Below are 12593 nucleotides of genomic sequence, written 5' to 3' on the forward strand. Positions count from 1 at the left end.
TGCATTTCTATCACCATATTTATCAAAGTAGAGATACAAAAATTTGAAATGATTCAAAATCTTCTTCAGCAAAAATTCAAGCTTTTAATTAGTAATTTTAGTCAAATATGTATGTTTTTATGTTTTATTTGAATGGTCGATAAAAATTAAAATTTTAATTATAAAATCATATGATAATACAACTCTTTATTCAAATGAAGTATTAGCACTAAAAAAATTATTGCACCTACTATGGAAGGTAATGTTATTATTATAACTTTAATTGCAAAATTAAATGGGAAAAAAATAAAATTTATTTATTAGTCATTGAGTATGGTACATTCTTTATCCAAACTTCAACCTACTATGGAAGGTAAGGTTATTATTATTATAACTTTAATTGCAAAATTAAATGGGAAAAATAACAAAATTTATTTATTAGTCATTGAATATGGTACATTCTTTATCCAAACTTCAACCTACTATAGAAGGTAAGATTATTATTTTATTATTATAACTTTAATTGCAAAATTAAATGGGTAAAAAAAAACAAAATTTATTTATTAGTCATTGAATATGATACATTCTTTATCCAAACTTTACCCTAACATTAGGTGGCCTAATATAAAAATGGTGCTTTTGAGGATTGGGATGTCCTTCACTTTGATTTTTAATTTCAAGCACCAACCCCATGGGATTCTATTTAGAACAACTTTAACAAAAAACAATAAAAGATGGTTTTTTTTTTTTTTTTGGTTTTGATATTTAATGTATATTTAAATTTTTAATTGAGTTGGTAAATTTTGACCTAAATAAGTTGTTCAATTGTTAAAATTAAAATCAAACATATTCTATAAAAATCGTGCATTCAAAATTATGAAAAAAAAAATTATGAATCGAATTAATCTCTTGTTAAATATAAAACATATATAGATTTTTTGGCCTAGGGGTAAGAAAGTTTAAAAATATATGCAAAATTAAAACAAAATAAAATATATATAGTGGCTAAAAAAATTTTTCATTTACTTTTCTTGGTTCTCTTGAATTAAACACCGTTCATTTCTAGCCTAGCATTTTTGCATAAAAGCACATGAATGTACAAGAATGGTGAACATATAGGTCATAAAAGCGGATAAGATAATTTATATTCCAAAGACTAAATGAATATATATAGTATAAGAAAAGTCATGTGGCCCTACATTGTTTGGACAACTAAGAATATACATTTTATTTCAGTGTATTCTTAAAGTAATCTAACATATATGTATTGTAGAAGGGTTTCTAGTTGGAAGTCAGTAGGTAATGCTCTTTATGTATAAAACAAAGGGTTGGTGATAATTCATAGGTTTGGGAATCTTGGGATCCTTTGATCTTTGGGACTTGAGCCTAACCATGGTTTATTTATATATATAAAAAAATATTTATATATACATGCATACGTACATTCTATTGAGGTCAATTCTACATTCATTCTAAAGTCTTATGTTCCTTATATTTAATGTTATCTCCAAATTTGTAGGCAATGGTTTAATATTTCTTGTTATTATCTGTCCTGGATTTCATTAACAAGTCAACCACCAATCCATTATGACATGAGCAATTTCACAAGCATTTACAATCTTTGATATGTATAGATTGGCTATATATATGTATATATACTCTTACCCACAAGACCAGTGGGTGGACCTACTAATCAATAATTGGCTATTAGCACAGACAGGACACCTTCTATTAAAATCGAATAATAAGGTTTTAATACGGGCATTGAAATAGTATGCATGTCTATAAACTCGGGGGAGGTTTTACTTCTTGGATGACAATGTTTTGTAAACCAATATTATTGATACCAAACTTATTTTTTCGAAAACTTTTTGTCAAGCCAAATTAATCTTACAGAATATTTGATACTCCGAACAAAATAATCTGAAAAGATTTATAATATGCCCAATAACTTTTTCTTCCTTTCCTCCTTTTTCCTTTTCCTTTTATTCTCTTCCTTTCTAGACGATTTTTCTCTTCTCCATCTTCCCCGTTACATTTTCGACATTCAACTCCTTTTCCTTTCCATTTTCTCCCCAATCCCCTTCTCTCCACCAGGACATTAGGGCCACAATCCCCCCTCTCCCTGTACCATTGATAGCAGTGCCACAAAAGGCCTTAAAACATCCAAAATTGATGGTGAAATTGAAAGATCCGATGCTACATTGCACATTTAATCAAAGTTCACATCATGAATTTGGCATATTGCCATAACGAACAGTATTCATTAGCATCAATCTCTTCCACTTTCTTAACCCAACAATGGAATACATTGGTAGATCCCAGGCGACAGTAACCACTAAAATAAAAATTAAGAGGAAAATAATATAGAATATTTGCACCACAGATTGATCCAAATCTATCATCAATATTAAAACAACCAATTAGAAAAGCACAGGTTAGTCAACAAAAGTTAGAAATCCTAAGTGACGATGTGAATGAGACTTATCTCCCATGATGAGTACACGTCTCCTGGAACATAGGGTGATGAAGACTATATAGAATCTTTCTTGGACAACTATGCTTTGTTTCGAGAAAATTGACCCAAGCAGTCTTTCAAAAGTTTATTCTTTGCTAGCAAAACAGAGCAGAGCTCCCAAGAATGCTGTCAGAAAACTAACAGGTTAATAATCCCGTCATTTATATTATTGCCTTTCCTGCAAAAGAAAGTTTCAATTCTGTCAGGATCCCAAAATGTGGAATGTTCTGGATAACAAATGAAACACCTCCAAAACAGAGGCTTTCATTTAAAAGAAAAAAATAGATGAAACTGATCTAAAATGTTAATCATGGTATTTTGCCCTTCTAAGGGAAGAGATGAAATCTTGCACTATGTTTAAATTTTATGAAAGTTCTTAATAGAATTCCCCAGGAAGCAACATTTTCAACCATACAAGTAATAGATAGCAATGTATTCCTGGTATGCTAACTTAAGGAGTGTCATAATCATCAAGCTAAAGATATATGAACCAACAAGTCGACACTAAGAGAATTTTCAGAACCACTAACAGGTTCGTAGTACACTTGCCACAGCACAAGAAGCATATGCTGTCCATACAGCAATTTTGAAGAATAAATAATAATAAGTAAGATGAATCAATCAAGATAATGGTAAATTAATGGTAAGGTTGCACCTTAGGTCCATTTGGATGAAAGTAAGCTTGTGGCAATTGTACTGGTGCCACCTGTGGGTTGAAAATAACAGGCTGGTGTCCAAGAAAGGAGGGTCCAATCTACAAAATCCATGTGATCATCAACAACAGTCAACAGGCAGACTATCGACAATACATTTTCGATTGAAAAGAAAAAAGAATAAAATTACAATGAAATTAAGCACCAGGTGTAAGAATAAAAGTTAATCTTAATAGCTAAGACCATGTACCAAAGTTTACTATATCATTTATTGAAATATCTGATTCTGAATTAAGTTGCATCCAGTAAAAAGATTACTGAATACAAGATTATACAAGTAAAACAAAAGTTACAGGTTTTAGTTGATATCCTATTGACCTGGAAAAAAAAGGTTGCACCTGTACCTGACCAGAGATAAAGGTAGGTCCAACAAGGGTAACAACCTAACTTAACGCCACCTAAACCATCAACCCACACAAATATAATAACAATAGATGCATAATATAAGTAACCAATACAAAATATTAGGGAACAAGCTTTATTAATTTCAGTAAGCAGCTATATCGGGAGCTTTTAGATTCATGAATTCAGAAGAAAAGAAAATGCCCTAGGTGATACAATAATTGCCAGTCAATTGCACTTCTTGCAAAATCAGTGTCCATAAAAAATGCAATTAATTTTAAGTAACTGACACCAAAACTAACAGGCATTTGCATATGTGGTACAGGAGATATTTGTGTTGGACGGGAGAAGGAACCATCAGAAAGTGGGGATGGAGGCTGAACAGGCATTTGAGATTGGTGTGAAACTCTTTGCATTGGGGTTAAGTTAGAATCCTGATAGCATTAAGCATGTTAGATGCGTGAAAAGACAACTAAAGGAAAGCAACAAATCAAGTCAAAAGGTACACAAAAACATAAGACTGTTCATCAGTTTATAACTCTGTATGTGTCAGAGTCAGCTTATCATGCATCTGAAAGGGAAAAAAGACGAAAGAAAAATAACACACCTTCGCGTAGGGATTCAGTGTCAACTTCTCAGAAGATAATGAACCCACTGATGAACTTGGTGATAAACCAGGGCCACTAGATGCTGAGACAGCACCAATACAATCTGAATTTGATGACATAGAACTAACTGGTCATCCATGGGAGTTTACAGATTGTGTTTCACCAGTTACTTTGCTAGAAGCTGGACCATTTGAGAGTTCACCAGAAGAACTTGGTTTTTCACTAACCTTTGACAAAGAATTAGATTGAGCATGAGTAGTAGCATTTGTAGATGGTCCAGCCTTTTTAGACGCATCAATCATGTCATTCAATAATGACTGAGAATCTGCATTTCAAATTGCTGTGGATTAAAACAACTAGCTACAGTGGCAAGAACTAAGTGCAGTTGATAAGGTACAAAATAACAAAAAAGAAAACTGTAGTTTCAATTTTATAGGCCACCAAGCAGGCACCAAGGCAGTAAAGCATACTCACCAACAGAATTTGAAAATTGCAGGTCCTCAGATGGCTGCATTCGTATGAACAGGAATTCAAACAGAAAACATGCATGCCAGAAGTAAATAGGCTAGAACTTGAAGCACTAGAACAAGGAGCTCCAATGGAGATATGAATCAGTTATGGAAGTTGAAGCAACTAAACAAGGAGCTCCATTATCACTATACAAGATTTGCTTATCTATGTAAGTTCAACTTACAGACAGCTTTTCAGCAAACTCTTTAGCATCACTGCTTCCTCCATGTTCACCATGCGAATTATCTTGGATCTTATGTTACAAGTGTTAAAATTAGGCAAAAAAGAGTTATACCTATATTATGTCCAGGGAACAAATTCCTATAGTAATTAGTTCTAATATTGCCATACGCTCAGACAAACAAATAATCAAAATATACATCAGCAAACATACATCACGTTGGCATGTCCAAAGGAAAAAGATAAAAGACCTGCTTTCACTGTCAGAGACAGAAACTTCTAGAAGGAAGTTAAGATGCCAGCTGTCTGGCTTGATCGTTAAATCCAGACTGGTTCAAATCTGCATCAATGGCTGCTTGAGAACATGGCACCTCATCCCACAAATCAAAAAAAGGACAGAGTTATAAAGGGAAAGAATCACACAAAGGAGTAACCATAAGCACAAAGAAACATGTTGGATTGAACAACTATCTTTTATAGTGCTTTGTACCTGACATGCAACAACTATTTAACAATCTATCGCGAAAAATCCTTCACTTGGTGAGAATTTCATGTACTACAAAACTGCCAAGGAGATTTGGGCAGCTGTAAAAGAAACCTACTCCAGCGTAGACAATATGTCTACAACATTCGAAATGCACTTTACATGACCTGTGGCAAGGAGACTCCTCTATTACGAAATATTTTAATTCCTTAACTCGTTATTGGCAGCAATTAGATATCTTTAAAGAAATAGCATGAAGTGTCTTGACGATAGCCAACAATATAGGAAAATAGGGAAGGACTGAGTTTATAAGTTTCTACTTGGTCTAAACAAGAGCCTTGATGATTCGTAGGAGAATTCTTAGCATCAAGCCATTACCCAGCATCCGAAAAGTTTTCTCTGAAGTCTGCCAAGAAGAGAGTAGAAGGAAAGTGATGCCAGGGACATCATGCAATCCACAAGAGACAGAAAATTTAGTCCCTGCTGTACAAGGACCAAAATCCTACCAAGGTAGTGAAAATCGACAGAAGAAAGGTAACAGACCTTGGTGTGACCACTGTCAGAAGGCTGGACACACACAGGAAAATTATTGGCAAATCCATGGGAAACCTACTGACTACAAACCACATTCTACTTGAAATCGAAAGAATCATGAAAATTCTGCCACCACCGAGACAACTCCAACACCCCTGGAATCAAGCCCATTTAGTAGAGAGCAGTTGGAACTCCTTTAGAAAATTGTTCAGCAATCTCTTCAGAACACTGGGTCAATTGTAAGGACAGCGTCTGTTGCAAAAAAAAAGGTTAACTCTCTTAATTTTCTACTTGTGCAAAGTGAAAAATCAAGATCTTGGATTGTTGATTTAGGAAAATCAAGATCTTGGATTGTTGATTTAGGTGCATCAAACCACATGACTGGTGATGCATCGGTGTTTCATGAATACAGCCCATGTTAGGAAAACCTCACAGTTCGAATAGCAGATGCTTCACTCTCCCGGGTAGCCGAGACAGGTTCAATCATTATTTCAAAGGACATAACACTTGACTCTATTCTTCATGTCCCTAATTTAGATTGCAACCTTCTATCTATTAGTAAAATTACAAGAGATCTTAATTGTGTTACTAAATTTCTTTTTAACATGTGTGAATTTTAGGTTTTGGATAAAGGGAAAAGGATTGGCAACGCTAGGATGTGTGTTGGACTCTATCTCATTAGAGATGGAGAATCTAAGAGACAATCATGGAAGAGTACTTGTTCGGTTTCATTTTCTAGTAAGAGTAAAGAAAATACAATCATGCTATGGTACTATCGTTTATGATATCCAAATTTCTTGTACCTAAAAAAATTGTTCCCTAATTTATTCAATAAAGATTTCGAGTCTTATCAATGTGAAATTTGTTAGTTTTCCAAACACACTCGTAATTCATATCCAAGTCAACCATACAAATCAACTCATCCTTTTTCTATGATCCATAGTGATGTTTTGGGGCTCATCGAGGGTTAACAATATTACAGGCTCTAGATGGTTTGTTACCTTCAATGATGATCACACTAGAGTTACATGGTTGTTCCCGATGAAAGACAAGTTAGAGCTTAGTTGAATATTTCAAAATTTCAACAAGATGGTGCAAACTCAATTTCAAGCAAAAATTCGAGTGCTTAGAATAGATAATGGGCAAGAATGCTATCACTTAGTTCTTGGATCTTACTTGTTAGATCAAAGAACTATTCATCAAAGCTCATGTACTGAAACTCCTCAACAAAACAAAGTTGCCAAGTGGAAGAATAGACACCTGATGGAACTTGCCAGATCTATTATGCTAGCCTCTTATGTCCCGAAACATTTATGGGGAGAGGCAATCCCGACAACAGCCTTTCTTATAAACAAGATGCCTTCTCGAGTACCAAAATTCCAAACCCCTTGTCAAACATTCTTCAAAACCTACCCTCATGTCCAAATCATTCCCTCCGTACCAGTCAAAGTGTTCGAATGTACTACCTTTGTTCATATACACCAACAACAATGCATTAAACTAGACCCCAAATCACTCAGGTGTATATTTCTTTGCTATTTACCTAACCAAAAAGGCTACAGATGTTATTCACCAACGACCAAAAAGTTTTACACTTCTATGGATGTCACCTTCTTTGACAATCAACCATTCTATCCCAAAGCCAATATTCAAGGGGAGAGTTCTAGGGAATATCAACTTTGGGAGACTGAGCCATCATCTGATCCTTTCTTTACTTGTCTACCAATTCAAATTCCCATTTCAAATAATTCTCCTTTTTCTTCCAAGTCAACTAGTCATCTTGAGTCTCCAAAATCTCCTAAAACCGTGCAAGAGACAAAAGATAAGGAAATGATTGTATACTCAAGGAGACCGAAATCTCAAAAGGAGATAGGAACCTATACATCTCCAACATAGAACCAAGATTCTGAACCAAATCCAAAAACTTTTGAAATTCATTAGGGTAACACAATTATTGAACTTATCTCTAATGATTTTCCTAGTGATCTTGATCAACCTATTGCTATAAGAAAAGGTGTGAGATCATGTACTCAGCACCCTATTAGTAACTTTGTTTCCTATGAAGGGTTGTTTCCTACTTACCGCGCACTGGTTACATCATTATATGATGTTCATATACCAAATACCATCCAATAAGCACTCGAACAACCAAAGTGGAAGGCCGTGGTAATGGAAGAAATGCAAGCACTAAAAAAGAATGGCACATGAAAAATTATTGATCTTCTTAGAGGAAAGAGTCCAGTGGGATGTAAGTGAATTTTTACTATCAAACACAATACAGACGGAAGTGTGAACAGATTCAAAGCTCGTCTTGTGGCTAAGGGGTTCACTCAATCTTATAAGATTGATTATGAGGAGACATTTTCTCCTGTACAAAACTGAATTCTGTCCATGTGTTACTATCACTTACTGCAAACCTAGATTAGCCTCTTCACCAACTCAATATCAAAAATGCATTTCTGAATGGTGATCTAATGGAAGAGGTCAACATGAAGATTCCTCAAGGTTTGACAACTAGGACAACATCAGCAAGGCGTGTAAGCTTCCGAAATCCTTATATGGCCTCAAACAATCTCCTCGCGCCAGGTTTGATCATTTGACTAAGGCTATTAAAAAGAATGGATTATTACAATGCCAATTCGACCACACTATGTTTGCCAAACATCCACCAAATAGCAAGATTGCTATTATGACTGTTTATGTTGACGATATTGTCCTCATAGGAGATTGTGAAGAGGAAATAGTTGGATTAAAGACTCTTTTAGCTAAAGAGTTTGAAATAAAAGACTTTGAACAGCTTCAATATTTTCTGAGCATGAAAGTAGCTCAATCAAGAAATGGTATTTTTGTTTCACAATGAAAATATGTACTTAATCTTCTCAAAGAGACAGGGATGCTTGGGTGTAAACTAATGGATACTCCGATGGACCCAAATGTCAAGATAGGAACTGAAGATAAAAGTCCTCTTGCAGACCAAAACAGACACCAAAGACTTATGAAAAAATTAATTTATTTGACGCACACTAGACCTGACATTGGCTTCTCTGTAAGTATGATGAGCAGATTTATGAACAACCCTACAAAGACACACATGAAGGCAGTACATCGGATCTTTCAATACTTGAAAGAAAATCCAGACAAAAGGTTGCACTTCAGAAAAACACTAAATAAAGATGTGGAGATTTTCTCATATGCAGATTGGGTTGGTTTTGTGACAGACCGAAGGTCAACTACAGGGTATTGTACATATGCATGGGGTAACTTGGTCATCTGGAGGAGCAAGAAACAAGCAATGGTAGTTCAAAACAGTGCTGAAGCTGAATTTAGGACTATGTCTCACAAGATTTGTGAAGGAATTTGGCTTGAGAGAATGCTACAAGAATTCAACAAGTCAGTTGGGAATTTAATGAAACTGTTTTGTGATAATAAAGCAGCTATTAACATTGCCAAGAACCCAGTTCATCATGATCGAATGAAACATGCAGAGATTGATCGCCACTTCATCAAAAAGAAGATTGAAAATGGTGCAGTCAAATAGGTCTACACTCCAACAAAACATCAGACAACCGAAATCCTCACCAAGGGTCTTCATCATGGCAATTTCGAGAATTTGGAGTCCAAGTTGGGTATGATTGATATCTACCACCCAACTTAAGGGGGGAATGTGAAAAACCGATTCCTAACTAGATTTGATTAGGTGTCATTCATTTAGTATTTTGGATATTTCCTTAATAAAAGCGATTTGGTTCATTAATCAAATTCGTACTTGGTAGTTTTCAGTTATTGTTAGAGGATTTTTAGGTGATTTGTTATTATCTTTAGGATATCTTGAGATTTGCCAAATTTGATGTTTTAGCTATATAACTGTGTGTGTGTGTTTATATATATATATATATATATATATATATATATACACACTTGTACTCTACAAAGTTTCTTAAGAATTCATAAATAAAATTCTCATGAATTTCTTCAAATCCAAAATTACACCAATAAAAGAGCATATCCTCTATCTTGTCACTATTCATGAAACTCATGCCTAAGAGAGAGTGCATTACCAAAATGCAAAAGAAAGGTGCCTTTCCCGGGCAGCCACACACCAATGCTAAAATCTCTTGGCTCTCTTTCAATACCATTGACTTTCCACCAAGAAATGTAACTTAAACCTCTGGGAATTAACAGCAATTGAACGGACCATCTTCACAAATTCTGCTTGTTATACATGTAGAAATTTCATCATTTATACAAACTAGATAAGAGGTCCCGGGATCCTTATCTTCTTACAGATGTTACCAGCAATACATATACAATATCTCACCCTGCAAGTTAACCTCAATTGCTGGAGCCACCCATCTTCCCATATCAAGAAGGAGAAAGTTGCTAAAGCACAAATTCCTCATTTTCTAGACTAAAAGAGGTTTTAGCTTGCTAGGAGGAAATTAATATGGCAAAGACAGTAATCAAGAGAAAGCAAGATCAGTGTAATGCAAAACAAACTGCATGAAGCAAGTAATGGTAGAAGTATACAACTATATAGGCTGAGAATAAAGCACTAAATGAAGCAAGAAAAACTTCATAAAAACAGCAAGGTTTAATCAACTTGTGAAGGATATCAGACCACACTTCTTAACAATAGTTGGACTAATGTTTGAAACGATTGCCAAAGTGCCCAAAACTTTTGCAATTAAAAATTTTTTAAATCTTTGGCCTGACAGATGGATGCATTTTCCCTAATCAACTTATGATTAAGATATCAAAACTAGGCGACATACACCCTGGATGGAGAAACTAGTTGCCAATCTTTAGTTAGAAGTTGTCAAATTGCATTTAGTTAGCAAATATACTAAAAATATAGCTTCCTAAAAACCTACATGTATAACAGCCAGTTGAACTTAACCAAAGGTAATATTTGGGATTTTATGTCTAAAGGAATTATTACGACTGATATAGCTATACCAGCTTCAATATATACAAATAATAAGTTATTAGAAAAATAAGCCCAATCAAGACTTAGTACTTATAGACAAAAACTAGTCATTTTTTATAGATTTAACAATCTGAAACACGACAAGAACACAATACGAAAAAAAGATTCGAAAGTGATATGGTTTAAAATATTAGTAGTAATTATATATGGATTTAACAAACAAAAAATGTATTTTATGTTTTCATATCGACACTTATGACATGTAATTTTGTGTAAAATACAGTTCAAATACACGAATTTCAATATTTTCCAAGGCACAAATACACAAATTGTCAGGTTTAACAGCTACCTTTTTTGTACCACCCACCAAAAACGTCGTAAGTGTTGTGATAAATAAACTTGCATCGAAGAGAAAACGAGACTTTATTCATTGAATTAGCAAAGAACAGCCTCAAAATCAAACAACCAAAGGGAAAACCGAAAATGTAACGTCTAAGCCTAAGTCTATGAAATTGTTTTAATTAAGAAATAAAAGCAACGCAATCAATTACAGAGTTAAAATAATGTATAATTAACATATAAAAAATTACTGGAAAACAAACTTTTCATATCTAAAACCCTTAAATTGAAGTTTATAATAGCACTAGCAGCCAAGTATCCCTAAAATTAGAACTGCTAAACGCATTGGCATTCAAACTTTTTAACAAGAAATAGAAAAACAGTAATGAAATTAGAGAGTATTGAAAAAGCGATAGGAACAATGCTCACCTTAACAAGCTAAATTAATCGATAATTTCGAGACAAAAGCGATAATTTTCGGAGTTATGAGAGAGAGGATGTGGACTCAGTGAGTTAAGGTTAACGAGGGTCTAAAATAAAGGGGTCCAAAAAAGGGGAGGGGAGAGATCGAAGCTGGAAATACAAGCCATGGGAGTGGGAAAGGGAGACGGACGGAAAAAGAAAGCTCTCGATTGTGATGGAGAGAGAGAAAATTCTTTTGATTTTGAAGAGTGAAAAAAAAAAGGAAAAGAAAATTGTGAATGGAAAGATTTAATGATGGGACAGAGGTCAAGATTCACTAAACCCGGGTGTAGGTTAATAACGTAAGTCCTATACTCCTATTGGCTATTGTCTCTGTCTTCTTTTTTTCTTTATTTATCAATTATCCTCCTATAATATTGATTTTTTTATCAATTGGAAAATAAAAATTGTGCCACTGCCAACTATAAATAAATATAACAATCCAGTTAATTAAGTATGCGTTTGCTAATAAGTTAAGATAATATTATAAATAAGATTAAATAAAATAATATCATTTTATTTTATGTTTAAAGTGTTTAAAAATTAGTATACAATAGAATAATTTATTTATTGATCAAAATTATTTTTTTTAATTTATATAATTTAAATTATTGATATAATTTTTAAAAATATAATAAGATATTTAAATTCAATCTCATTGATTAAAAATAATATTCTCTATTTTAAGAAGATTTAATCATCCTATACAAAAAAGATGATAAACTTTCTTTTAATTTTATCTCTTTCTTTAAATACATATTAAATATAGTATAAAATGATTATTATTTTATTTGATTTATCATCCTATGCACCAAACATATCTAAAATTACTATATGACAATAAAATTATTTTCATTGGTAAAATTTATTTAATAATCTAAGATCATGTTTGGTACACAAGATTATAATAGAATATGATAAAATAATATCACAAATGTAATTAGATTAAATAATATCTTATATTTGATGTGTGTAATGATTAAAATAAAATAATTTA

At 33.4% G+C, this 12593-nt stretch overlaps 1 protein-coding gene across 11 annotated transcripts; it reads right to left on the reverse strand.

Moving 5' to 3' along the window:
* Positions 1 to 2190: 2190 nt before the first annotated feature.
* Positions 2191 to 11825, reverse strand: LOC111279002 (polyadenylate-binding protein-interacting protein 3-like). 11 transcript variants are annotated; one of them, XM_089764733.1, is made up of 8 exons: positions 11564 to 11819; positions 5878 to 6120; positions 5655 to 5740; positions 5102 to 5501; positions 4160 to 4485; positions 3843 to 3986; positions 3153 to 3251; positions 2191 to 2675 (listed from the first exon to the last, which is right to left on the reverse strand). In XM_089764733.1, exons 5-8 carry the CDS (start codon positions 4277 to 4279, stop codon positions 2664 to 2666), a joined length of 375 nt encoding a protein of 124 aa, XP_089620859.1. In that variant the 5' UTR covers positions 4280 to 4485; positions 5102 to 5501; positions 5655 to 5740; positions 5878 to 6120; positions 11564 to 11819; the 3' UTR covers positions 2191 to 2663. The 11 variants fall into 11 exon arrangements, 10 of the variants coding, with proteins under 10 accessions (XP_089620859.1, XP_089620866.1, XP_089620860.1 ...); XM_089764740.1 differs by having other exon boundaries at positions 4160 to 4287; positions 4388 to 4485; positions 5102 to 6120; positions 11564 to 11823; XM_089764734.1 differs by having other exon boundaries at positions 5102 to 5221; positions 5341 to 6120.
* Positions 11826 to 12593: the final 768 nt, after the last annotated feature.

This window comes from Durio zibethinus, chromosome 8 (assembly GCF_047325235.1).
Source record: "Durio zibethinus cultivar Kanyao isolate XHJ-2024 chromosome 8, ASM4732523v1, whole genome shotgun sequence".
NCBI lineage: Eukaryota > Viridiplantae > Streptophyta > Magnoliopsida > Malvales > Malvaceae > Durio > Durio zibethinus.

What these genes read in the sequence shown, in the direction of transcription:
- LOC111279002 (XM_089764741.1), bottom strand. Translation starts at nt 4,279, where the DNA reads ATGTCATCAAATTCAGATTGTATTGGTGCTGTCTCAGCATCTAGTGGC. An exon ending in CACTGAATCCCTACGCGAAG is followed by an intron (nt 3,987 to 4,159) that starts GTGTGTTATTTT and finishes TAATGCTATCAG; the next exon opens with GATTCTAACTTAACCCCAAT. An exon ending in AAATGCCTGTTAGTTTTGGT is followed by an intron (nt 3,252 to 3,842) that starts GTCAGTTACTTA and finishes TGGATTTTGTAG; the next exon opens with ATTGGACCCTCCTTTCTTGG.